The sequence below is a fragment of the Neomonachus schauinslandi genome, chromosome 8 (assembly GCF_002201575.2).
Source record: "Neomonachus schauinslandi chromosome 8, ASM220157v2, whole genome shotgun sequence".
Classification (NCBI taxonomy): domain Eukaryota; kingdom Metazoa; phylum Chordata; class Mammalia; order Carnivora; family Phocidae; genus Neomonachus; species Neomonachus schauinslandi.
This window is the reverse complement of record NC_058410.1, coordinates 144,037,209-144,063,865: the sequence shown is the minus strand read 5'-3', so window position 1 is coordinate 144,063,865 and position 26,657 is coordinate 144,037,209. Positions and strand designations below refer to the sequence as shown.

Here is a 26,657-nt window from a genome sequence, read left to right as displayed (position 1 = left end):
GTTCACATTCCTTTGAAAGTTGGGAGGGGCAGAGGTGCTGGGAATAAAAGGAAGATGAAACCAGGTTTACTGTGGAGTGTAAGTGGGATTTCAGGCACGGGGCGGGACCAGGTGAAAGACAGTGCCTCTCAAGGAGCTCCAGTCATAACCTTTGAAATCTCTGTACAAGACGGAAAAGCCCAGAGCGTCGGCCAGTGCCACCCAGGCCTTTTAGCTTAGCTTATGATTTATTTCTGCAAAAGTTCATTGAGCTCCGGTCTTGCCCCTTACACTCAGATGCACAAAGATGACAGTTCTTAGGGTTGCCCAAACCAGAACGGTGAGAGTGTAAATGTCCCCCGTGCTCTCTTACTTGTCTTCATAAACTATGAGTCTGACAAACCGGATGCCATGGCTTATTAATTCCTCATCTGACACTGACAACCAAACTCTGTCATTTAGCTGAAAATATTGGCCGTCACAGATTTAGAGGTTTGGAGACTGAACTTCCACGACAGAATGTGAGATGTTGCTTTCTATCACCTACTGCAAGATAACTGGTGCTCGGTTCCTAACCTGGTCTTACCTATCATCAGCAAAGCCATCGCTTTGATCAGCTATGGAAACGTGACTCATTTTCCCTTCACCCCAGTCCCTCATCATGTGATGCAATCACCTAGCAAGAGACTCTCCTCAGCTGGAATAACAATTGAACACAGGCTCTACCTGCCATATACATTCTTCAAGGCGACTCCAACATATTCCAAGGCAACGACACTGTTGAAAATAGAAAACGAAACAAAGAAGGCCCCGCTGGGATTCGAACCCAGGATCTCCTGTTTACTAGACAGGCGCTTTGACCAGCTAAGCCACGGAGCCCCTTTTTGCGTTTATGTTCAGTTATATCACATTTATACCATTTTCTGTGAAATGTAGAATTTGTCAGAAATTCATTTGATTTTGTGACAAAGAGAAGGTATCTGTGTTTCTGAGCTTTTACTAAAACAGAAACTTCAACATTTAAAAAATGCATTCTTCAATGCAAGGTTTTAAAAATTTCAAAATAAAAAAAAATGGGTTACATTCCTATTTTATGGCGACTATCGCCATCTAGGGGAAATATTGGATATTGCAGCACCTTTTAATTTTGTTTCTGCTTTAATTCATTCATTTTGTCCACAAATGTTGAGTAGGTAATGTATGTCAGGTACTTTTCTAGGTATCGAAGATAGAACAGTGAACAACAAACAAACTTTCCTTCCTTATAGAATTTGTATTCTAGAGGGCGGTCAAGAAAACAAGTGTAAACAATTTGCCCTAACACCTACCCCCCCACCCCCCAAACAGTGAGAACTAATCCCACTACCGCCAGGTACAAACCCACAGTGCTACCTTCTGAGCTAATTTATTGCATTTGAACAAGACTATTACGCTTCCTTCCATTTTATCTAATTTGGCCGAGATGAGGACACGCTGATGCAGAGAGTTTCGGCCACCCAGCTTCCAACTTGCCCAAACCAGGCAATGTCAGGCCCTTTTTTTCAAAGACGGTTTGGAGCCCCGCACGATGTGTTTGTTGCTCAGCGCGGAGTTCCGCAGGAGGAAACGACTTTAGGCACAGTCTGGTTCTGTTCATTGACCCGCTGGGTTAAAACTGACTTGATCTCTGTCTTCATCAAGACAGAAAAACTGAGTGGAGGATACAGAGAAGTCAGGAGAAAACTGGGGTACAATGTGATAACTAACCCCCGCCCCCCCCCCCCCCCCAGGATGCCCGTGGGATCTGGGCTTGGCACAGGGAGGGGCTTAGTCCAGTCACATGACCTCTCCTCTGACAAGTTCTGCCGCAGGTGTTGGAAAAGCAGAAGGGGTCGTGGCGGGTGTAGCCTGAATGCAGCTTAGCGTGGAGGAGCAGGTGGGACCATCATCCTGCGGTGTTTAGATACCCACTTTGTGCTCTATGAGTGGTGACGGCTACGCATTCACTGGGCAGCCACAGAGGGCAAGACTCTGGCGGGGTGAGAAAGGCCGTGGGAGATTTCCTTGGGACAGATCCTCTGTTACCTGCTTTCCTCTGGACATCTCCGGCTTTTCCAGTCTACCCTGTATCTGACCTATTTGCCCTTTCTTACAACACTTCAAGGTTTATGCATTCCCTTTGTCCCGAGGTCCTGCTGCCACGCCTCTCCTTATATAAGCTACTTTGTTTATTGTACATCATTTCAATATGTATTTTTTGTAAAGTTGACATTGTGTGCACATATATAATAAATTTACATAAATGGTATATTATATATTTTTGTGTCTTTTAAAAACATCATGACTTTAAGATCCATCAAAATTGCCCTGTGTCTACCTAAATCGTGGCTTCTAACCGCTATATACAATGCCTTGGTGGGCACTCACGATGTGTTTCCTCTCTTCTGTCCCAGTGGCGGACTCACAGGTTGCCTCCACTGTCCCCCGAGTCCCAATTACACGACCTTTTCCTCCACCCCCTTTATGTCCGTGTTTGAGAATTTCATTGGGTTGTAGGAGCAGAATGACTAACTAATCCCAGTCTATTCTCCAGTCCACACTCCACCAGCTGTGCATGCCCCATTATTCTTGTCCACGCTCGACACTATTCAGCTTTCTACTTTGTAATCTAATATGCATAGAGTAATGAATCTCATCATTGTTTTTTTTTTTTTTAATTTGCATTTATGCCTTCTAAAGATTCTGAGCATCGGTTTATATGTTAGCTACTGGCCCTGCATCTTAGGACATTGACTCTTTTCTTATAATTTGCCTATGTTCTTATTGAGGTTGGTGTGTCTTTCACATTGATGCATGGGGTGGGGGGGATACTGTGTATTGTGGTTATTGGGCTACTGTGGATTTAGATCTTGCAAAATCATCTCCCAATGTGTTACCTGTCTGTTGACTTGTCAGTGGAGGAACTTAATGACAGATCCTTGATTTTGTTAAGGATTTCTCTTCCCCCCACCCCATGGTTTGTATTTTTGAGGTTATGCTTCAGAGGTCTTTCTCTGTTACTAAGTTAAAAAATGTCCTCTCTAAAAAAACAAAAGATGTGTAGATTTTCTTTTTCAGATGTGAGACGTTGGTCCATCTAGTACTCTACGTAAGTGTACTGGTTTTTTATATGACAATCTATTAGAACTGTGTCTTCTGGTTCTCAAAGCTTTGGTTTGGTAAGGGTCTCCAAGATGTGTGATTGCTTGTGTGGTGTCCTTTATCTTAGCCTCTTCATATTTTCATGCAATTAGGTATTTAATAAAATCATGCATTTTTCCTGTTAGAATATTTATCTGCAAGGTCAGGAAGAATCCAGTTATTTCCTAATACCCTGTACACGTCATAGCATGGGAAGAATATATTTTAATAAAACAATTGTTTGAATTATATTTTATGAATTTCCCATCAGATAATCTTCCATAGATTTTTTTTGTTTATGTTCTTGTAATCCTGGGTCTATGTTTCACGGACCTATAAGGTCAACCCTAGGTTTCCCAAACTGTTCTTACAAGAAAAAGATACGAGAATACAGATTCTAAGTTGCTGGGATGCACGAGTGGGCAAGATGCTGAACTTAAAGTTTGCATGAGTCTAATCCTTGCTTGTGGCAAATAATCTTCTCATTTGTCCTCTTCAATAGGAACTGGAAACCCCTCTTGTTGGTTCCAGAAAACCTATGAATTTCTATTTTGCACTCAGGAAATTTGCTTATATTTCTCTCTCCTAGAATCCTGCACCTTACCACCAGAGTTTGGGAAACTAATCCTACAAGGCAGTGTTTACTAGGTACATGATTGGATCTTTCTACCATGGTCTTAGCCTACCATGGATTTGGCATAACTGCCCAAGTCCATCAGTTTCTAAGTCTACTGGAATTTTATCCTCAGCTAAAATGTGAAGTGAGAAGACCTCGGGTGACACAGAAGGATTATGTGGCCCACAAACAACCTCCTCGGCCTAGTGGTGCTCACCAGTGACTTGACTTTCACCTCCTAACTCTTCCCTAAGGCCCTGGAGAGCAGGGCCCAGAGTTTGAAGGAGACCCTCAGACCCATACTGTGTCCCAGGAAGGAGGAAACAGAGACTGTGTAAGTGAGCTAAAATTTCTCTTCTATGCTTTTAGGGTTTCTGGCTGGGCCTAAGAATTAAACGGACATAAAACAGATTAATAGGAAAAAACACAGGAAGTCAGTTTTACATGGACGTGGGGGCCCTCACAAGAAGAAAAAGGCTCCAAGAAGCAGAGCCCCTGGCCTACATACTAGGTTGGGCCAACAGTGTGAAAGTGGGACAAGACAAAGGGGTTGTGGGGAGGGCAGTTAACCGTGGCCAAGTGACTGGGAAGATAAGGGTTAGTTTAACCGGGGTTTTGGTACAGCTTTCTCTTGGCCTGGACGCCCTGGCTCTGGCGATAAGAAGGCTTCCTTCCTCCGGGGGCAGGGAGGGGCTCCCTTACGGGGTATTCTACGCCTTGCTTTCAGGAAGAAAAAGGAAGGTCAAGAGTTCTTTTTCTTCCACCTGCTGTTTTCCAAGTGCCTTTAACTCAAAATAAGCAATATGCCAGCGATGCGTATTTTGGGGTGGCATGCTCTGAACCCCGATAGTTGAAAACATGCATGTGTGTCCCATCATGGTGCATAAACGTCCTAAGCTTAACCCCAGCTCTGACCCAGTCGCAAATAAAGGTCAGGACAGTGCTGCTCGCTTGGTTTGTAATTTCCTCGACCTAAGGACGCGTTCACCGCGCCGCCGGTACTCGCGGGGACGTCGGGGGAAGGTGCGTGCCCGCGGGGGTTCCAACCCGCAGCACCCGCACGGGGCGTGGCGCGTGCGAGGCGCCCCAAATACCTGGTCTCGCCGAGGGCGTGAACGCGGGGCAGCCCGGAAGTGTTCAAAGGGCGCGCGTCCAGACGGCGGCTTTAGCGAGGTTTTCCTCGCGCGTCCACGGATGCCTCGGCTTGAGGCGCTTCAAGCTCGTGCGCGCGCCAGGAACGCCGTTAAAAACCCCCGGTGCCGAGACAGTCGCCTTTCGGTTGGATACTCAGAGGCATTTTTCGACGTGTTTGTCCGGCAACTTTTGTATTCGGGGACAGGCGGGCGCTTGGCAGCTTGCGGTTCCATAGTGTAGTGGTTATCACGTCTGCTTTACACGCAGAAGGTCCTGGGTTCGATCCCCAGTGGAACCAGCGGCGACGCGCTCTCTTTTCCGCCGCTGCTCGAAGGCAAGCGGCGGGGCTGTTTCGGGTTTCATTTCCAGTGCTCTCCTTCCCCGCGCCCCACCCCCCACTCCCCACCCCCCGCTTTTTTTAAGTTAAGGCTTTCTGAGAGCGCTGAGAGACACAGGCATATTCAGTGATCCCTGTTCAGGAGATGCTCCCTCCTACGCCGCTCAGCGGCGGGCTGTCGTCACCGAACAGGCTTGTTCCCGCCGCGTGCAGCCACCGGCAGGGTCCGAGGGACGCCTGCGTGCTCGAGACGCGGCCCTGCAGGGCTTCCCACGACTGTCCGCCCGGGCGCGGGGCGCGGATGGGGTGCGGGTCAGGCGGCGCAGCCGGGCCGGGGGTCGGGACTCAGCACAGGGGCCCGGCCCGGGGGCGCGGCACGCGGCCGGCCGCTGCGCTGGAGACAGGGCGCATCTGCCAAGACCTCGGCCCCCCACACTGAGCCTTCCCGGGCCTCTTCAGGGCCGCTTCCCCGCCCAGGGAACCGTGCCGTCGAAGGGCCCGAGCTGCCAGTCACCTTTGCAGGATCCTGCTCTTGGCTAGGAATAGAAAAGTCAGAATTGTCACATATTTGAAGGCTGTATTACAGCAAGGTACTGAAAACACAGAAACCAAAAGCAACTTGAGGGATAAGGGCTAGGTCGATGGAACAATGCTGAGAATACACTGAGGTACTCAGAGAGGTGGGACACGGCGTTGGATACCCAAACAGCAGGTGTATCTCTTTACGCAAGGAAAGAGGCTCCTGTAAAACAAAAATATATGATCGGAAATGAAAGATTCAACAGGTAGATCAGAAAGTATGGGATATTCTGGAATATCAAGCAAAAACATAGTGCTGAAGGAGAGAGAAAAATTATACTTGAGGAAAAGATGAGGCTGTGTTATAGCTAAATATTACTTCTAAAAATAAATAATAGGGAAAATGCAAGGAAGATGAACTTCGAAAAGTCAGGTACATATCACAACCCTAAAAAAAAAAAACTTCTAGGCAGTCAGGGATCACTGAATATTCAGTCAAAAGGATAAAATAGCCCGATCCTTGACTACCGAGCAAACAGAAAAGAACATAAAATCTTCTGGGTGTGTTTTGGGGGGAGCACAAGTTGCAAAAAGGATCCGCTAACGGAACAGCTGATTTTTCAAGGTTGACATTGAAAGCTGGAAGACAATGAAGCCATGGTTTCCAATCTCAAAGAAGATGAAATCCACCCTAGATTCAATGTGAAACCCGAGTATCCATCAAGTATGAACACAAAAGAGAGACATTTTCAAATGTGCTTGGCTTTGTAAAGTCTACCTTTAGTACTCCCTTCCCCAGGATCTCTGTAAAAATGAAACGTCAGTTGAGAAATAGGGAGACCTGAGACACAGAAAGTAGGAGATATAAATACAGCATAAGAGACGAGCAAGGGATGGGCCAAGACGACAGGAGCCTCATGTATTCACAGGGAGCCAGACTGCAAGAGGTCAGGAATGTCTGGGGAAGACAAACTCAAGGAGATGAAAAGTGGAGAGCAACTTGGATGTGCGTAGACATCCTCAAAAGAGATTTCAATAACTGGGGGATGAATTTGGGGTTGAAATAATAAGATCTATTGAAAACTGTGCAAATAAAAATAACATTACTCACCCCACGTGGGAGGAGAATTCATAGTCTGTTAGGACGATTTAAAATTGGAAAGGAATAGATAAGGAATAAAAAGGAATAAATAAGGAACCATTTGTTGCAGATGATATGATGTCTATAGAGAAAACAGAGAATCGATAGGCGTTTAAAATCAATAAATGAGTTTAGCACATTTGCTAGATACGGTTCATAATTTTAATTCAGAAGCAGATAGAGAATAAGGCTTGAAAAATTATACCTAAGAATTAATCTGACAAATTATGTGTGATATTTACACAGGAAGAGTTATGAAACATGGAAAGATCAAAAACTGCTCAAGTAAATATAGAGATACACCATATTAATGAGAGCAAGAGCTTTATAAAATAATGCAAAGTTTCTTTAAAATTATAATATATATTAAGTGAGAGTTCAATCAGAATTCCAACAGATTCTAATACTGGGAAGGACTAGAGAGTTTGGCAAGCTAAATCATTTTTAAAAAGAAGAAAAAGATAGTAGAACTGCTTTCTCTCTCTCTTTTTTTTAAGATTTTTAAAATTTATTTATTTGAGAGAGAGCAAACATGAGCAGGGCGAGGGGCAGAGGGAGAAGCAGACTCCCCGCTGAGCAGGGAGCCTGATGCAGGACTCGATCCCAGGACCCGGGGATCATGACCTGAGTGGAAGGCAGATGCTTAACTGACTGAGCCACCCAGGTGCCCTGAACTTCTTCCTCTTGTAAATATTACAGGTGCTGCAAAGGATAACAATGAATATATATGGTATTTTTGCAGAGGTATATAAGTAAACCGATGGAACAGAATGGATGGCACAATATAGACCAAAGCAAATAATGAAACCATCGTATCTGACCCAGGTGGCAGGACGGGGCAGAGGGCAATGTCAACTACTCATTAAGTAGCGTGGACTCAATTATCCATATTCGGGGAAAAAAAAATCCATACTTTAAAATATACATAAAAATGAATTACAGGCAGCTCACAGGCTGAAATGTGAAAAGCAAAGATTTTAGATATTTTAGCTAAAGCAGTGGAGGAGAATTGCTAAAAACTCTTTCTCAGCCTTGGGTCTACCAAGAGCCCTGAGGGAGACGCCACGTGAGTCACCCCTTCTGTCTCTTCTCATTAAGACTGCTGTACCTGATCTGCTCCGATCTGCCCCCCTCCTCTTCCAACCTCTGTCCTTAGGAGTCTGTCCTGCCCTGGGCCTCACACTTCAAGGGAAGACTAAGAAGGCCGTAAGAAGGACACAGAGCAGTAAGAAGACCTCTGGAGGCCTGTGGAGGTTCAGATCCAAGTTTTGTTCCTTAACCAAGTGTAGGGCTGCTTCTGAATCTTGTTGCTGGGAGCCGGGACCTTCTGCTCGCCACCTGGCTCATCCCACGGCCAGCACCTACACACTTCTTAAGCTTTCTCTCCTGAGGTCCTTTGTGAGGTCCTGGAGGAAAAGCCCCTCGTTTCTCCTGTGGAAAGCTTTCCAAAATACGAGCAGCCAGGCTGGCATAAAGGAGATGCTAGAATGGTCCCAGTACGGACAGATCGCTGCACACTGGGGAGAAATGCATACTCCAAGCCCCCGCCTAGTGTGCGAGTCCAGAGGGACTTCTGCTCATAGTAAAAGAACGTTTCTTGGACGCCAGTCTTTCCTTTTCCCGATTCCCTGACTTGTGGCCTTCTTCCTACCATCTGCCTTTCTCCAAGACCTCTCTCTGTGCCTTCCCCAAATTGATAGCCTATTATTGGCAAACATTTTGGCGATGATCAGCTTTAGAAATAGACTAGCTGAAATCTTGAAGTAAGCCTTAATCCTGAGGATGGACAAAACTCTGCCTGCCATGGTGGGAATGAGCTCATTACCATGAAAACAGCACAAGATTGCAGTCATTTAAAAAAGATGCTGAGTTTTGCGTGGGTGTTTGCAACATCACTGCTTCACAAAGGCCCTCGGCCACAGAAGTAGCCATGAGATTTACTTTTTTAACAATAACAATGGCTTATTCGATCATGTTTTTGGTTTGTAGCTCAGTAAGCTAGTGCCATCATGCATATTAGGCCCTTAAGTCTTTAGAACAGTTGTAAAAAGTGGTCATTCTCATTAGCATCCCCTGAGAGATGAGGGTGATGAGGCACAGAGAAATTTAAAAACCAGATCATGAATGCCAGAGAGGAGGGCAGTTTTCTCTTTGCAAAGGTTGTCAGCAGGTTGTGTAGGATGCTCCCAGACTGATACTCATGCACTCATGAAAGGATACCTGGAAAATGCAAAGTTTTTGTCACATAACTCCCCTGCTCAGTTTGTACCAGATTGGCTGATGCTTATTCAAAGCTTCACAATATACTCATGAGCCAGAGACCTTGATACATCTAATATAGACATGTGCTTGGCGCCAAGTACCATTTGGTACATGCCAAGCAAGCTCTTTTTTGAGCAAATCCAGAGTATTGGTCTTCTTTACCCCCTCACTCACCTGGTGCTACAGGTTAATTCAGTGCCAGATTTAGGACCCTAACCCTGTTACGAAGAGGTAGCCTCTGGGCCATGGTCTGTGACTTCCTGCGACTCAGGCCAGGAAGAACGGAAGAAAATGTGTGCAAGATTCAGGGGTTTGCCTCTGTTAGAAATCAGACTTTCCTTGTTCCCCGGTGGCAGAAGAATCGACAGGAACTGGTCCTCCTGGGTCAATACATACTTGATTCCTGTCCTCACCCATGGAAAACCGAGTAGAAATAACACACATGAAAGAGCAGATGTGATACAGGTGACCACGGATGACACTGTGAGTGGAATGAAACCTCTGGGGCCACCAGAGGGATGACATCCAAAGTATAAGCCACTTCAGCCCAGTTACAATATCTCTGAAGGTTTGCTGGTGCGGGTTGCAGAATCTGTGTCAGACGGTTGGGGGAGGAATGGGGGCTAGTTCAGCCTTAAGAAGGGAAGGCTTTTGGAAATGGAAGATCTTCAGGCAGAAGACAGTCATTGGGGGGCCTTCAATATCTGCAGGCCCAGGGGGAGATGAGAAGCAACTGTGCGTTGTCAGAGCGCTGTGCCCTGGGAGAAGCAGGCTTCTGGAAGTTCGGTGGGGGTCTGCTTGTCCCCTTCCAGCCCCCTCCCACCTCACGTCGGCTCTCCTCTACAGCCACCTTACCCGGTCCACCTGCCCCTTTCGAAATCGCTCTGGAAGCTGAAGAGGCTAGATATGCTTCTGAGCCATAATGTTTCCCCCCAAAAGTTCTTCCCATTTTCTCCAGAGGTTCGCAATTTCTCCGCACCGGCCCAGCCCCGACGGGTGGCCTGTGCGGTCCGTGTGCTAGGAAAGATTGCCACAATCAACCTGGGTGCGCATTCCCTGGCGCTAAAGGGAAAGGACTTCTAGGTCCATTTCTGTCACCTCACGTTCTTCTTGGGGCTTCCAGGCGGTGCCAACAGGACCGTGGGCCTTGGGACTGGCTGCGGAGCGAAGCAGCCCCACGGGAGCGCGGGCAGGGGGTGAAGGGCGTCTCTGGCTCGGCGGACGCGCGCGGGAAAAGGCGGAGGCGTGCCGAGGGGCCCGAGACTCCTGCCGTGACTCGGATTCGAACCGAGGTTGCTGCGGCCACAACGCAGAGTACTGACCACTGTACGATCACGGCGCGCCACGGGGCGCCGCCCGCCGCCGGCCCCGCCGGCCCCGCTCCTCGGGCACCCCGGCGTTCGCGGCCCGCACAAAGGCGCGCCTCGGCGGGCGGCCTTTCCCGGACGCCCCCGGGGGCCGCCTCGTGCCCCCGCTCTCCCCAGGGCTTCGCTCCGGGCCGACAAACCAAAGGGGAGAAGTGTCCCCGCAGGGACCTGGCCGACGCTCGCGGCCGCTCGCACTCACGAACCCACCGCGCTCACGTCCGCTCCCAGCCGCGCGCGGCTCTCGCCGCCTTTCAAAGTGCTCCGACCTCCGGCCGGGGCTGGAGAGGCGCTGCTTCGAAGAGAACCTTCCCGGGAACCATTTGTGGCCCAAGTGGTCAGGATCTGCGGGGCCTGGGCGCGCAGTCCTGCCCTCGCCGGCGTCCCGGGTCCTGAGCCGCGCACCTGCCGCAGGCCCCGAGGCCTCAGGCCGCAGGCCGCGCTGCGCGCACCGGCTCCAGCCGCCTTAGGACCTCTCTCTCGGGCCTACGGGCTTGCCAGAACCGGGAGGGAACAGCGTGCGGCTCGTGCGGCCCGAAGCTCCACGGGACCTCCCCCCCGGCCCCACGCAGGCTGCCCTGCCGCCCTGCCCGCTCTTTGCCGGGTCCGATTTGCTAGCTTCAGTCCATCGCGGAAGCTGCCCCTGACCTCCCCTCTCCACGCAAGGCATTCCTGCCAGTCTACGTCAAATCGTATTTTCTCTGTTCCGTGATCCCTTTTTCTTCTCTTTCAATGCCCCTTATTATGACATTGTGACATATTACTTACTGCAATGACTTTAATTAAGGGGCAGTCTGCTCTCCCCTCCCTACCCCACTGTGCCCCCAGAAGAAATAACTGTTCTGTTCAGTAGTTCTGCTCCGGGCTCCACTTTTAGCAGGTTCTGCGTGAATATCGCTTGGCCGCCGAACGAGTGATGGACAGAGATTGCAATTCCATGCTTTATGAAAGCGACTTCTCCCAACAGCCGGTGGCCACGCGCTGAAGCCTGGTTTTATTGTGTGTGGACGATGGATGCCGGGGTTAGGGCCGCGGGTGGGCAAAGATCCACAGAAAATGCAAGCGAAGGAGTTCAGAAGCACGTCGACAGCTGTCTACATAACGCTTCTCAGCAGAGCCAAAATGCTGTGCTTAATTTTCTGAGAGTTTGTCTCTTTTCTTCTAGGCTACACAGAGCCATTCATCCTAACACTGGCAGGTTTGCTGAAGAATTACCTGCTCCTCAGATGAAGTTTTTGATCCCAGAAGGGAAGTAGGGATTTTTCTGGTCTCCAGGACAGGAGCTCCGCTCAGCCAAAGGAAGGGGAATGTGGACTGCTGCCTGCTCAGGCCTGCTGGAGGCGGCCCTCTTCTTCCTCTCCTTCCCTCAGGGGCTTCCTCTAAATCCCCTGATTTAGAAAGCTGCTGTGGACACTCGTGCCCTTCGGCATTCTCCGCTGGCCTGTTTTTTGGCAGTTGGATTGATCTGCATGTGTCTCTCTCCGAGGAGAAGGGAAAGCCAATCCTGTGTGTCCTGGTCCTCCGTGTGGCAAAGCCCCAGAGGACAGCCTCTTTTCTTGTGCTTTTTATACTTAAAGGCCTTTCTGAGGATCTTCCCTGACCCGTCACCGTGCTGATCGCGCGGATAAGGCAGGCTGGCCTAGTCTAACCAACTAGCTCTACATTCACCAACGCCAGGCACTTACCTCCTCCTGGCATTCTTGTATTTTCTATAAGAAATAAATTTCAGGGGGCGCCTGGGTGGCTCGGTCGGTTAAGCGTCTGCCTTCCGCTCAGGTCATGATCCCAGGATCCTGGGATCAAGTCCCGCAGCCAGCTCTCACTGTGTCTCTCTCTCTGTCAAATAAATAAATAAAATCTTAAAAAAAAAGAGAGAAGAAATAAATTTCAGAACCTCTCTCCCACGCAAGGGCATAATAGTTCTAGCAACTCTTCCCTCTCTCCTATATTATTAAAAAACAAATCTCTAGGGGATCTTTCCTATCAGGATTCAGAGATGCTTTTATTTCCTTCATCTGGAAGACGTGTTCCCTTGCTCCCCGAATACCCTTTGAGCGACTGACGTCACTGTCTTTCCAGTTTCTGAAAGTGTCATCACACTGTCTTCTTTCCTTCATCGCATTCCTTTTAGGGAATGGATTTCAGCCTGCGTTTCCCCAAACTCTCCACTTACACATTCACATTTCACTAATGGGTAGTTGATTGTCCTCATCGTGCTTGACTTCCGGGCAGCGCCTGACACGGGTGGCCGCTCCCTCCTCTGGAAATATTTCTTCGTTTGGACCCCGCACCCTGGACTTTTGTCCCTTTTCCTTAGCCCCCAGTCCTCAGTTTTATGCACCGATTCATGCTTCCATCCTCAAGTCCTCAAGGCTTGGTCTTGTTCTCCACCTTCTCTCAGTACCTTGGGGATTAGATCTGGTTGTACCCACACTCTGGCATTTCAGCCAAGACCTCTACCCCCAACTCCAAATGTGATATTCAGCCTCTTGGTTGGTACCTCCCCTGGATGTCTGATAGACGTTTCATATTTAGTATGTCTGGAGCTGAATTCTTGATCTTTTCTGCGAACTTAAACTTCCTACTTCTCTCCACTTGGTGCAAACATTGGGTGGGTGGTAAGAGATGAAGAGTAGATGACCGCACACTTGGTCAGACACTGAAATCAAGCACCCCTGCACCGTCATACCTGATTCCCTGGGGAAGAGAGGCAGCTCACCATGATTTCTAGTTGCTTCTGGCAACACTGGTGGGTTAGTTCTTGAGGGTAGAGTGGGGGGAAATGACCACTGTAACACAGTACTCCTTCTCCCCAGGAGAGGGACGGGACAACTCTAATATTATCTCTTTATGTAAACTGATCTACTGAAAGGACATTTTGGAGACTGACAGTATGTTCAGGGAGCCTTCTGATTTATTTAGCGGTGGGGCCAGACCACATCAGACAGGCCGATCCCTGACAGTGCTTTGTAGTTCTGGTCTGATAATTTTATTAATTTGTAAACTTTTCAAGCAAACAAAGTAGGAGATGCAATGATTTCCCCACAAAAATATCAGTGAGTTTAGCAATTCTGCCATGAATAGAAGGTTAGCTTTTGATAGGTCAAACAATATTCATTTGCACGAGCAATTTTACCCTCAGAGTTCTTTTGATACTTTCCTTTATATATTCCAAGGAAGGCTTGGGACCTTAAATTCATATACCAACAGCCAGTTGTGGATCTAGATATCAGTCAGGCATTCTTGTAAATAATCAAAACTCCTATCAGGTGCTTAGAATAGCACACCTAGGATTGAGATTCCCTGGTAAGTGAAGCCATGTCAACAAAGTCAGCCTGGTATAAAGTTATATTCTTTTGTCCTTAGTCAAGCATCCTCATTATCCATAACCACATGTATTTCTGAGATTTTGTCATTATTAATTATCTGAATCATGCAGTTACTTTGGGGTATAAATATTTGATTTGATATTAAATATTAGATTTGACCTTACAATTGTTCCCTATCCCCAATGCATTACAACAGCTCCATCTAGTGATAGGTATGACAATAAGGGGGTAAAGAATGGAACATGGGGAAAAGTATGTATTGTGATCCCCATTTTCAGTAAACATTAATTGAATAATTAAATCTAGTTTTATTCTTTCTCATTTGGTATTTGTTAATGCAAATCTGATAGTGATACTCCTGCTAAAATCTTCCAACATCTTCTTTTGAACATTCTCACCCAAGTTTTGCACACTTTAGACCAAAGTATGTAAGACCAGGTAGTTAAGAGAAGGCAGTTATGTGTGGGCTGTGTGTTGGGGTAGATAATATCCTGATTTACAGATTTATCTCTTACAAATTGAGAATCTGACTGAAGAAGTAACACTGTACTTTGTTGTCTTCCTCAGTTGGAGATGGTATGACAAATACCACAGGCTGAGTGGCTTAAACTGATAAGAACAGATACTACACTTGATCTTAGCCAAAAGGCCCAGAAGCGATAGGCTGGGTGGCTTAACAAATGTTAGACAGTTAGTGAGGCTCTAACGGGATGCCCGGAGGCCAGCAAGGAGGAGGCCGTGGCCAGCTGTGGGGAAGGTCAGAGGCCTGTCCCGGCAGCATCCGCGAGAAGCCGGATCCCACCAGACAGGCCCAAGATGGCGGCACCATGACAGGAAAGCCCTGGGCAAGTGAGGAAGAAAAGGCGGGAAACCCTGCTTTCAGCCCCAAGTAATAAATATTCTGCCCCCTAGTTAACAACGGTCAATAAAAGATAGAAACCCAACTCCTGGGGCACACAGCTCTCTCTTTCCCTCTTGAGCTGCCTGCTCTCATATCTTGAGAGTGTTACTTTTGCTTCAATAAACTTTCCTGCCTCTGTCACGTGTCCCCTGTGTACATGTCTGTCCTTGAATTCCTTCTCAGGACAAGCCCAAGAGTTCTCTGGACTCCTTTGGGTCTGGCTGGGTCGACGTCCTAGGGCCCAGGATGTCCCCAGTTCACCCAACAACGCAGTTATTTTTCACTGTTCTGGAGTCTAGGAAGTACAAGATCAAGGTGCCGACAGACTCGGAGTCTGCTCAGGACCTGTTTCCTGGCTTGTAGGGGTTGCCATCTCCCTGCGTGCTCACGTAATTTGTTTGTGGGCTGTGGGGAGGGAGGTGCGCTGGTCTCTTCCTCTTCTTGTAAGAGCGCTAATCTCAAATCTCATCATGGGGATTCTACCCTTAAACCTCTCCTTAAAGGCTCACTCTCCTCTCGTTTGGGCCTCAACTATTCATCTCGAAGCTTTCACCTAATGGGGCAAAGCTGGATTCTTTCCCAGTAGCAGATGTGTGAAGTGATTTGCTGGATCTGGAGGAAGGCGAGCAGGCCAGTGGAAGATCCTCGCGTAGTCCTTATAATTGTTTTATGTCACCTTCCATTTGCAAGGATGGAAGCATCTAAGGCTCTTACAGGAGTATATAATGTTACTAAAGATTTTCAGAAAGTCTGTCGGTTTTCTCATTATTTCTCGAAAAAGAAAACACATCCCTTTTGAATTCCCTGATGAAAGTAGTTAATACTAGCTATATATGCTAAAAAGTTTTTCAAATACCATCATTGACATAATGTTGATCTTTATATTCATGTTAATGTATGTCAGAGACTTAAATATGTGGTGTCCAGAGGGCGCCCCCCCCCACCCCCCCACGACGACTTGCTGCCCCGCTGCAGAGTGACTGTGGTCCGAAGCTGGGCAGCCGCTGAGCTCCCCCGGGGTTTGCTTTACCCCACTCAAGGTCACACCCTTGTCCAGGGCAGCCCACAGCCCGGGTGGAGCAAAGTAGGGCTAGAAACACTGGTCCAGGGGGATTTTCGCCCAGCCTGGGGAATCGCTGGCAGGCCACCCCGGAGTCAGAGCGCCCACGTCTGTCTGACATTCTCCCCTGCCCCATCCTCGCTCCTCTTCCTCCTTTCACAGCTCTTGGTCCCTAATCACACCTTGTACCCCAAACTCCACCTTGGCATCTGCTCCCAGAGAACCTGACCTGCATGGCTCTGTCACCATAATCTTTTCCCCGGGTCTCTTGCCTTTTATGCTTGTTTTAGTCAATAGGGTTTCTGCACGCAAAGACTAGGAGTAGTGTAGGGGCCCAGGGCAGGCCGCCCCAAAGTGTACCACAGTGCATAGTGATTATTTTGAAAGGAAACTACTCGGGAAACAGCAGGTGCAAGGACATCACACGGTCCTTTGGCCCCTGAAAGCAGGAAACACATCTCCCCTATTCAAGGTACCTTCCCAGGGCTAAGAAGTAAGACATCCTTGTCACCAGAGATAGGAAATTTAGAGCCAAGCAGGCTGTAGAAACACACCTTGTTACTTCTTTACTAATCTACTACCTTAGCCCAACTTTTACTTAGAATTCCTAACTAATTCAGGCTCCCAAACATCTGTTTTCTTTATCCTGTCAAATCCTCACAACTTTTTTTGTCTTTGTCTAAAATGTATAAAAACTGCCTGCTTTGATCATTCTTTCAGGTCTGTTTCATTACTGGGCCACCCCAGGCACATAATAAAACTTTTTTTTTTCCTCCTGTTAATCTGTCTCATGTCAATTTAATTGTTAGAAGAAACTTGGACAGAGGAAAATTTCTTCCTTCCATTCAGTAGCAAAAAAATCTGTACGTATTGAATTACAAACTGCGTGCTCCTAAAACTTTGTGAACCACATGATAAAGTTAATACTACTTTTATAGTGTCTTTTTTTTTTTTAAAAGGGGGTTGGAGTCCATAAATTTTCACATCTGATTGGCATTATCAAATTTATTATCTCGGAGGTTACGATTGCTATTGCTTCTGATTACTCATACACATTAATTCACTCACCCTACAAAGTCCTATATTGTGCTCCCCACCACCTGCTTTTCCATCATACCCTTAAGGGCCTGTTGGCTGTTCCCAACAAAGGCCACATGTTTTCTGTCTTAGGCCTTTGCATTTTCAGTTCCCTCTACTTGGAATTCTCCTCCCCTAATGTCTACCTTGCTCATCTTCTTTTGATTTATGTAGGCCTCTGATCAGGTAATACCTTTAAAGAAATTATCTACACTTACCCTTTATCTAAAGTAGGAGTCCCTGTTATGCTCTATAGCTTCTCTATTTTCTTCATAGGATATTTATCACCTAACCTATTGTATGTTTATGTCTCCGCCGCCTAGAAGTCATTTCAATGGAGGCAGATATCTAGGTTGCATCCATTGTTGTGTCCTGAGCTACTGTAAGAGTGAATTAAGTAGATACATGTGCTCCAAAGAAATAGGACCAAGGATTTACCAGTATGGACTCAGTAAGTTCTGTGTATCTTTAATCAATAAATCAGACTGTAACTCCCTTCAGAATGAAATCCTGAAGAAAATGGAAATGACCCTTAAGAATTCCATCACCTGGTGAAAATTATGTCTAGTTAGGCCACTTAAGTCAGGTCGTCCTTTTCCAGGACTCTTCTACTATACTCAGGTCGCTAAATTTGTCCTGGGACAATAGTCACTGCATTCTAGCTTTACTTTTGGCCGTTTACAGCCAGTAATTGATAGGACCGTCATTAAAGTGGGCTCAGGGATTTGCCCATCTGGTTCCATCTGCAACTTTTGGACAAACTCTTCTGAGCCTGTTAGCCTCAGCCCTGACGATCTCCAAATTGCCCTTTCTGTAGGTCAGACTACGTCTAAGATTACCAGTAGAGTTGTTCCTCCTACTCCCAAGAAACAGCACCAAAAATATGGAAACGCGGATCATGTGTATCAGCCTTTTCTTTGAAACTATAGGTGGCTCTGAAAAGAGCCTTTGTTTTGCAACGTCCCTAACCTTACTCTTCCTTACTTGGTCTTGTGGTGGCTCTCGGTCTTCTTGGGCAGCAGCACGGCCTGGATGTTGGGCAGGACGCCGCCCTGCGCGATGGTCACGCGGCCCAGCAGCTTGTTGAGCTCCTCGTCGTTGCGGATGGCCAGCTGCAGGTGGCGCGGGATGATGCGCGTCTTCTTGTTGTCGCGCGCCGCGTTGCCCGCCAGCTCCAGGATCTCGGCCGTCAGGTACTCCAGCACGGCAGCCAGGTACACGGGCGCGCCGGCGCCGACCCGCTCGGCGTAGTTGCCCTTGCGGAGCAGGCGGTGCACGCGGCCCACCGGGAACTGCAGGCCGGCCCGCGACGAGCGCGTCTTGGCCTTGGCGCGGGCCTTGCCGCCTTGCTTGCCGCGTCCGGACATCACGGCCCCAAACGCACCGCGAGCAGCCGCCCAAGCCAAAGCGCCAGCCCAGCACTTTTTATAACCCTGTCGAGCGCCAAAAGGAAGGTCGCGCATTGGCTAAGACTGTGGCTTTGTGTCGCCCAGTGGAAAGGCAGCTTTGGGATCCTTGCGCTCCCATTGGGCAGAACGAACTTCTGACGTTGGGCTGAACAGTCACCAATCAGGCGCGGGACTGTACTTGACGCCTTATTTGCATAAGGGCTTCTATATAAAACGGACAAGCTGCGCTCTGCTCGCGCTGTCCCTTCCTCGCGTCTTTCGCGAGCACCTTCGCTGTCGTCGCCAGCATGCCCGAGCCCGCCAAGTCGGCCCCGGCCCCGAAGAAGGGCTCCAAGAAGGCGGTGACCAAGGCGCAGAAGAAGGACGGCAAGAAGCGCAAGCGCAGCCGCAAGGAGAGCTACTCGGTGTACGTGTACAAGGTGCTGAAGCAGGTGCACCCCGACACGGGCATCTCGTCCAAGGCCATGGGCATCATGAACTCGTTCGTCAACGACATCTTCGAGCGCATCGCGGGCGAGGCGTCCCGCCTGGCGCATTACAACAAGCGCTCGACCATCACGTCGCGGGAGATCCAGACGGCCGTGCGCCTGCTGCTGCCCGGGGAGCTGGCCAAGCACGCCGTGTCCGAGGGCACCAAGGCCGTCACCAAGTACACCAGCGCCAAGTGAACTTGAAAAGTAAGCGTGTTTAAACTTAACCCAAAGGCTCTTTTCAGAGCCACTAAGTTGTCGGTAATAGAGCTGCAAATGCGCGATCGGCTCAGGCAGTTACCCTGGGGCGGTTATGTGGATTCCATCTCACCGAGTAACGCGTGCTGTGGCCAGAAGGAACCCGACGCACTGCGGTGTCTGCCGTATGTGTGCAGTAAACAGGGCCCTTAGCGGATGTTAACACAAGTGTGTGTTGTGTGTGAGCACAAAATGATTCCTGCCTTTGGCGCGAAAGTGGATCCTTTGGTTGTGTCCGAGAGTGGCTTCCTGTTTAAATCCTAACAGCCTGGGTCCTGTGGCCTTTCTCTGTTGGCAGTTTATACATTAGTAAATTTGGCCCCCAGTGATCTCCCAAAGTCAGCCTTTTCGCTCAGCGGTTATCCCATGTCCTGGGCGGTTCCGCATGGAGGAAGGGGCATTACATTGGCAGAGCAATGGTCTCTAGCTTTAAAAAGTTGGCCTCTCCAGCCAGACAAAGGGGTGTGGGGGGTGGGAGGGAGTCTGCAAGGCCAAGACAAACCTCCCCAGTAAGGAAATGGAATACTATGGCTCACAAGATAAGTTACTACTTTGTCATACATAGGACTAGAGAGATAGTAAGTGCTAGGTGGTATAATGGGGAAAGACAAGGGCACATAAGTAGGTTTGAGCAAATTGAAGTCTGTGCAACTGTTTGCCTGTTTGTACAAGATTGATCTGAACTTTGTGATTTCAGCTGCTAAATTCTGTGCTCTCCAGAGACTGAAATCTGAATAGAAGGAGAGAATAAAAGTGCCTTTCTCGGGCCCACAGTCAGACCTACTGTAGAAGGGACTGGAATAATTGGTCAGATTGGGATGGTCAGAGGCACATCTTGTACTTGTCCTGACAATTCCCTCAGTTCTCCACCCTAGGAAGGACCAGGACTGCAACCCACTCATTGTGATGGCTCCAGATACCCAGAGTGGTTAAAAATATTACAAGTTTGGTTATAGAATATAATGTTTGTGATTTGGTTACTTGATTTGGCCGTCAGTACCTTTTGCCAATTTAAAATGAGAATAATAAAACCGATCTCAGAAGATTATTACATGAGAGAACCCAAGAAAAGCATTTAGCACAAATTTGAATAAACTATTATAGGCATGGTTTCTTCTCTTTCACTCTACCTTTGTCTTATAATGCCTTGCAAATTTTAGGCTTTCGGTTAATCAATCATTGCTTATTAAGAGAATAGGAAGATCAGTCTAAAAGACTGACTCTCCAAGCCAGATAATGAGATCAGCAGCCTAAATTTTTTTGTCTACTTATGCCTGCAGTTCTTTGGGGGAATTAAAGGAGAGGGGAAATAATTACTATATGAACAGGCAGCATTTGCGAAAACTACTAAAAATATAAACCCAACATTATGACGTGACTCCAAAGTAGCCAAAAAGCTTGTAAGAAACTAAGCAACTTTTTTATAATCAGAGAAATGCAATTTAAATACATGAGATTTCGTTCAGCAAATGCTGACCAGCAAAAAGTTTTAGTCTGCCATTAGTGAAATGTTGGAGAGGAACTCTCAGAGTACTTGTGGAATATGGGGGTGTAAACTAAAAATACAACCTTGGAAAGCAAGTTGCTCATTTCATGTTGAATATGCACAGACCCCATTATCAAGCAATTCCACTCCTAGATCTGCAACCAGAGAAAGCATACGTCTGTGGACAATGCCCATAGCACTGCTATTTGTAATGGGGGAAATACAGCAATTTACATGGCAGCAGAGAAACGAATGTATTTTATCTACGTGTTCCACACTGTAGAGAAAACTACTAACTAGAGCTCTCTGCCACTCCTCTTTCCAGGATCCCGGTGAGTGGTTCCTGTTCCTTTTGTTTATACCCCTCGCCCCGGCATTAAGGAACATATTCGAAGGAACCCAGGTTAGTGTTAGGCCTGGTCCCTCAGATCTAAGGCCTCCAGATCCCATGCGGTCCCCACCCCGCGGCGAAAAGCGGTTGGTCAGCAGAGGCCCCGCCCGGGTCACTCGGTACCATTCCCTCCCCGTCGGCGCCCCGCGCAGAACCCACCTCGAAAGCGGAACCAAAAACTTACGCAACGGCTCTACGCGGAGCTGTTCGTAGACCAGCACTAAAGCCCTTTCAGGGAAAACGTGGGGGCCCTAAAAAGGGCCTTTTTAGTAAATGACAGGAATCAGACCACTTGTCTAGCCCCCGAAGCCGTAGAGGGTGCGGCCCTGGCGCTTGAGCGCGTAGACCACGTCCATGGCCGTGACCGTCTTGCGCTTGGCGTGCTCCGTGTAGGTGACGGCGTCGCGGATCACGTTCTCCAGGAACACCTTGAGCACCCCGCGGGTCTCCTCGTAGATGAGGCCGGAGATGCGCTTGACGCCGCCGCGCCGGGCCAGCCGCCGGATGGCGGGCTTGGTGATGCCCTGGATGTTGTCGCGCAGCACCTTGCGGTGGCGCTTGGCGCCGCCCTTGCCCAGGCCCTTCCCGCCCTTGCCGCGGCCGGACATCTCCGGGAAGTCGAGGAAAGCAGAGAAGTGCAGCCTGGGCGCGCCGCTCCTTCTTATAGGTAACCTCTGCGGACCGGAGTGAAAACCGGCAGAGCTGTGGCGGGACGTCCCTCTGGGTTGGAGGAGGGGATCTGGAGAGGAACCGCCCGCTGCGGGGGCTCCCTTTTGTCCTCCGAGCGCTTTCTAGCCTCAAGACCTAAGGCTGTTTTTTTCTCCTTTTCTTTCCTGTTTCTCATCCCATCTTCGTGAAACAACGCAACTTTAACACTGTAGAGGATACATTTAAAAAAGCACAGAGAATAAAATGTGCTGTTTTTATCTGCACATATATGCATGCATTTTCTTTTTCTAACAGTATTTGCATAGACTATACCATTTTGTAAAGGCTTCCTCCTTGTTATGGGGGGGGGGGATATGCTTCAAACACTAACTTCCTAGAAGTAGAACAAGATGTGCTAATAAAATAGAGAATTTTAAGATCTTCCAGGTATATGGCTAAATTCTCTTCCACCACCAAAGGGGTACCAGTTTTCATTTTAAACAGTGTTTTCCAATACTAACTGACTTTAATAGATCAAAATAAACTTTCGAATCAAAGTATTTTCCATGTATCTTTCACAGCAGTTCCTATTATACCTTACTCAAAATGAGTAGAACCAATTAAAAAAAAAATTTAGCTATAATAATCCAGACTTGGTTTCTTGTATAGAGAATTAACTTTTAAAAATGGTAACGGGCTGGCTAATCAGTATAGCATATTATATATTTTCTCCACTGATTTGAGGAAATTAATTGTTCATATATTGAATAGTTCACTTAAAATTATTTCTTGAATTTTCACTGTTATGCAGATGAGTCTATTTGTACTGGTGAAGTATTATAATTATTTGTAACATTGAAAAATATCTTAGTATTTGGCTATACATTTATTATGGTAAATTTGTTAGCTTTGAAATATTGTGTCTTCCTAACCTGAAAAGTACTGAATCTCTCCATCAACCTAGGTCTTTAAGTGTATCTCAGTCGTGTTTTTTTTCTAGATAAAATATAATTAAAGACATTTTTTAAACTTTCATTGATTACAAGAGTAATTAATTTGTCATTAATGAACAAGTATAAAATTCAAATGCAGGGAAAAGAATTTGGTCTTTCTAAGAAAATCTTTATTAAAAGAATATACTTAATACATACTTAGTTAAAAAATATGTATATATAGACAATTATACTATTGCTTAAATTCTGAGAAAATTTAATCACTCTTTTCAGCATTAGCTTGTAATCCCCTTGTTATCCAATTATTTTCTTGCTATCCTTTATTTCAGTGAGTTACTTTTTTAGCAATGTTACATTACAGTATTTCCAAAGTATTCCATTTAAATTTCATAAAATATATAAAAATAACTTTTAAATGTCATTAAAATATTGAGAATTTTTTCTACATTTATGTTGCAATAGAAGAAAACTTGCCAAACACTTGAAGAAACAAAACATTCAGACAGTGGGAGGCGAATTCAGTATATTTTATAGAGGGGGGGATAGCATAGGTTAGTTTAAGGGCAAATACAAATAGAAAATAAGAGACTTACTTCTCCCTGAAGGTCCCTCTATTTTCCTTTTTCTCTTTCAGAATTTCTTTCTCTGTCCTTCCCAAATGTAGGTAAATCCTTTTGATCGCTAAATAAGTCTTTGGCCAGCCTCTTAACTTAGGAATTTTCCTCAAGGATCTTTGAGTCCTTTATTTTGAAGTGTAATCATCAAGAACAACAGCACTCTATCTGCCAGTGTCTTGAAAGGGAAATTTAACTTCAGCTGGTATCTGAGTCCACATTGCAAATCCTACCTAACGTAAAGGGTTGTATCCACTTAGGTCTAAAAAAGTGAGATTTCTTTCTGTCTTTGCCATTTCTTTAGAAGATTGCCAGTGATGAGCATAATATTCTGGCTTTATGCTTATTGAAGAATAACATTGTTTTTTTTTCTTCCTTATTATCTCCCCAACATTAGTTCATTGGAATACATTTTACAGACCCTACCTTCTCTACTTTAAAAATCAGTAAAATTTCCATCAACCAGTAGCCTCCCTCTTTATCTGATTTCATGGATATTTGCATAGCCACTAGTCATGATAAAAGGTAGCAATGGATGGATAGCTGAAAAGTTGGTCAGGCTCTTTATAGTTTCTGAAATTGATAGCCAAAGGTATTTATTTTTCTATAAACCTACAGTGTATTATTTTATAAAAATACAAAGCTATTTGGGCTGTTTCCCAATACTAACTGACTGTAATAGATCAAAATAAACTTTTGAATCAAGGTATTTTCCATGTATCTTTCACAGTTAAGGGCAGCTGAATATGCCACCCAAACTATGCCTCTTTGTCATAAGGATCATTTTGAACTGATTATTTTTGAGAAATGGCATATACAGGAGTATGTCTGAAAATAGAAGTTACTTTTTAGTAAGAGACATTTACATTTATAAAGGAAATTGCCATTTCTAAGTACCAGGAAGGAAGACTCTAAATTACAGGAGAATTTTAACGGAGAAGACACCTACTTTAATGTGTATATCAAAACTTATCCTTGTTTATCTCGCTTTTCCTGGTATTGTCTCATAACTGTCGCTCCCCTCTCCCCCCACCCCAACACATACCCCTTTCTTTTGTCTTTAGCTGAAGATGGTATATGAGGGGGTAGCTTGGCCATCTTGGGGGGGTCTATTCATTTTTCCTATCTCCCGTGTCTACAGGAGGTATACATGTTGATAAAATTTTGGTTGTTTTTCTCTTAATAATCTGTCTTTTATTATTGGAATCTCAGCCAAGAACTGAAACAGGTAGAGGGAAACTTCTTTTTTCCTCCGCAACACAGGACACCTCACAGCCGGCAGCAAGCTTTCTTAGTCACGCTTGTAAAGTACATCCTGTACCTACGGCTGCCTTTAGGCCAAGCCGCCACTGTCTCTCAGACTTCCACAGTTTAGACTAATTCTGAACTTTGTGTCCACCACACACTTGTCTTAATGAACTTCCAAAGTTATGTAAGTTGGGTTTATGCCGTTCCCACGTTCAAAACTTAGAATGGTCATTTCGAAGGATCTGCAAAACTCAGCTTGGCACGGTCTGACCTCTGCCTGTGTCTGTGAACTCACTTTCTACCCTCGTTCCCTCTGCTCTTGATCTTTCTTACACATTCTTGATCGTAGACTTGATCTTTACCTTCCTTATGCTTTGTGATCCTGCTGAAACACTTCATGTATGTGATGGCTTCGGGTATTTGCATTATCTTCTTGGAAGACTTCTCCCAGCACACCTGTCAGAATGGCTATAACCAGTAACACAGGAAACAACTGGTGTTGGCGGGGATGCGGAGAAAGGGGAACCCTCCTCCACTGTGGGTGGGAATGCAAGCTGGTGCAGCCACTCTGGAAAACAGTATGGAGGCTCCTCAAAAAGTTGAAAATAGAGCTACCCTACGACCCAGCAATTGCACTCCTGGGAATTTACCTGAAGGATACAAAAATACAGATTCAAAGGGGTACATGTACCCCGATGTTTACAGCAGCATTATCAACAATAGCCAAACAATGGAGAGCACCCAAATGTCCATCGACTGGTGGCTGGATAAAGAAGTTGGCATATATACACAGTGGAATATTACTCAGCCATCAAAAAGAATGAAATTGGAACTAGAGGGTTTTATGCTAAGCAAGATAACTCAATCAGAGAAAGACAATTACCATATGGTTTCACTCATATGTGGAATTTAAGAAACAAAACAGATGAACATACGGGGGAAGAAAGGAGAGAGGCAAACCATAAAACAGACTCTTAACTGTAAGGAACAAACAGGGTGTCTGGAGGTAGGCAGGGGGGATGGCCTAAATGGGTGATGGGTATTAAGGAGGGCACTTGTGATGATAAGCACTGGGTGTTGTATGTAAGTGATGAAACACTAAATTCTCCTCCTGATACTAATCTAATATTATACTCTATGTTAACTGGAACTTAAATAAAAACTTGAAACACAAACACAAACAAAAAAAGAATACTTTCCCCAAAAGAACAGCATAATTTACCACCAGGTATGATTCAAATCTCTGCTTAAATACCATTTAGTCAGAATTTTTCCAGGATCATTGTATTGGCTTGAATCATGTCCTCTTTCACCCCCAGTTTATGTCTACCTGGTTTCCTCAGAATGTCACTTTTTTTAGAAATAAGGTTTTTGCAGATGTAATTATTGAAGATCTTGAGATTTAGTGTGGGCCTTAAATCTAATGACTGGTGTCCTTAGAAGGGGAGGGGAGGGCACAGAGACATGCAGGGAAGAAGGCTCTGTGAAGCTCAAGGCAGATGTTGGCGATAAGCCGCCACAAGCCAGGGAACGCCAAGGATTCCTACCCACCACCAGGAGCCGGGCGCGAGGCATGGAATTCCCCCCTCAAAGCCTCTAGAAGGAACCAACCCTGGTAACTCCTTCATCTTGAGCTTCTGGCCTGCAGAACTGGGTAAGAATACATTTCTGTTACCTAAGCCATCCAGTTGGTGGTAAATTGTGACAAGCGGCGCAGGAAATGAGTATCATCACCCAAAAGGGAAGACCCACAGCTGCACCTGTCTCTCCACAGCCCGTGAACCTGATAGCACTGATCACAACCTAAAAGTTAATATTTTTTTAAGTTTGTTTTGTTTCTTGCTGGAATATAAATGCTCTGAAGGCAAGGAAATGGTCTTGTTCACTTTGCATGTGCAATGGCTAGTTGGGTATGACCTAGTACAGTTGTCAACGAATGACTCCTCTTAAATAGGTGCTATTTTTCCATTTCACGGAGAATTTTATAATTTATTACCTTCTTCATTGAAACTCATGTTTCCAAATTGATGCTACCATAATTTTGAGTCTAAAATGTGTGTGATGTAAAATTAATGGCATGTTACAAGTATAGTTAGCATTTCTTTTTTGTGTGTTTCTTTTGTTAGAAAGAAAACCGCAGGCCCCAAATGGCTTCACTTAGGTTAAGGCCCCAGGTCAGCAAACGAGGGCTTAATACCTAATCGAATTGCAGTTTCAACCTTCCCCAGAAATGTAAATTTTGACCAGTCAGAAATTTTCCGGTAATCACCAAAGAGGTAATCTGTCTCAGGGACCTCCTCCC

The 26,657-nt window shown here is 46.3% G+C and overlaps 3 protein-coding genes and 4 non-coding genes across 8 annotated transcripts; 2 read left to right on the top strand and 5 right to left on the bottom strand.

Moving 5' to 3' along the window:
- Positions 1–784: 784 nt before the first annotated feature.
- On the bottom strand, positions 785–858 carry TRNAT-AGU. Its single transcript has one exon. It is a non-coding gene; the product is annotated as a tRNA-Thr (tRNA).
- A 4,255-nt stretch (positions 859–5,113) lies between these two features.
- On the top strand, positions 5,114–5,186 carry TRNAV-UAC. The gene has a single exon. It is a non-coding gene; the product is annotated as a tRNA-Val (tRNA).
- Positions 5,187–10,414: 5,228 nt separating this feature from the next.
- Positions 10,415–10,486, bottom strand: TRNAH-GUG. The gene has a single exon. It is a non-coding gene; the product is annotated as a tRNA-His (tRNA).
- Positions 10,487–12,824: 2,338 nt separating this feature from the next.
- On the bottom strand, positions 12,825–18,245 carry LOC110586859 (histone H2A type 1-J). 2 transcript variants are annotated; one of them, XM_044917649.1, is made up of 2 exons: positions 17,882–18,245; positions 12,825–12,838 (listed from the first exon to the last, which is right to left on the bottom strand). In XM_044917649.1, the coding sequence occupies exons 1-2, from the start codon at positions 18,243–18,245 to the stop codon at positions 12,825–12,827; spliced, it is 378 nt and encodes a 125-aa protein (XP_044773584.1). The 2 variants fall into 2 exon arrangements, with proteins under 2 accessions (XP_044773584.1, XP_021552844.1); XM_021697169.1 differs by lacking the exon at positions 12,825–12,838 and having other exon boundaries at positions 17,859–18,245.
- LOC123325653 lies at positions 14,315–14,501 on the bottom strand. The gene has a single exon (XR_006540581.1). It is a non-coding gene; the product is annotated as a U2 spliceosomal RNA (small nuclear RNA).
- A 329-nt stretch (positions 18,246–18,574) lies between the features above and the next one.
- Positions 18,575–18,960, top strand: LOC110586648 (histone H2B type 1-K). The gene has a single exon (XM_021696903.2). It carries the CDS (start codon positions 18,575–18,577, stop codon positions 18,953–18,955), a length of 381 nt encoding a protein of 126 aa, XP_021552578.1. The 3' UTR covers positions 18,956–18,960.
- A 2,228-nt stretch (positions 18,961–21,188) lies between these two features.
- LOC110586612 (histone H4) lies at positions 21,189–21,500 on the bottom strand. Its single transcript, XM_021696850.1, has one exon. The coding sequence runs from the start codon at positions 21,498–21,500 to the stop codon at positions 21,189–21,191; it is 312 nt and encodes a 103-aa protein (XP_021552525.1).
- Between the last annotated feature and the right edge of the window lie 5,157 nt (positions 21,501–26,657).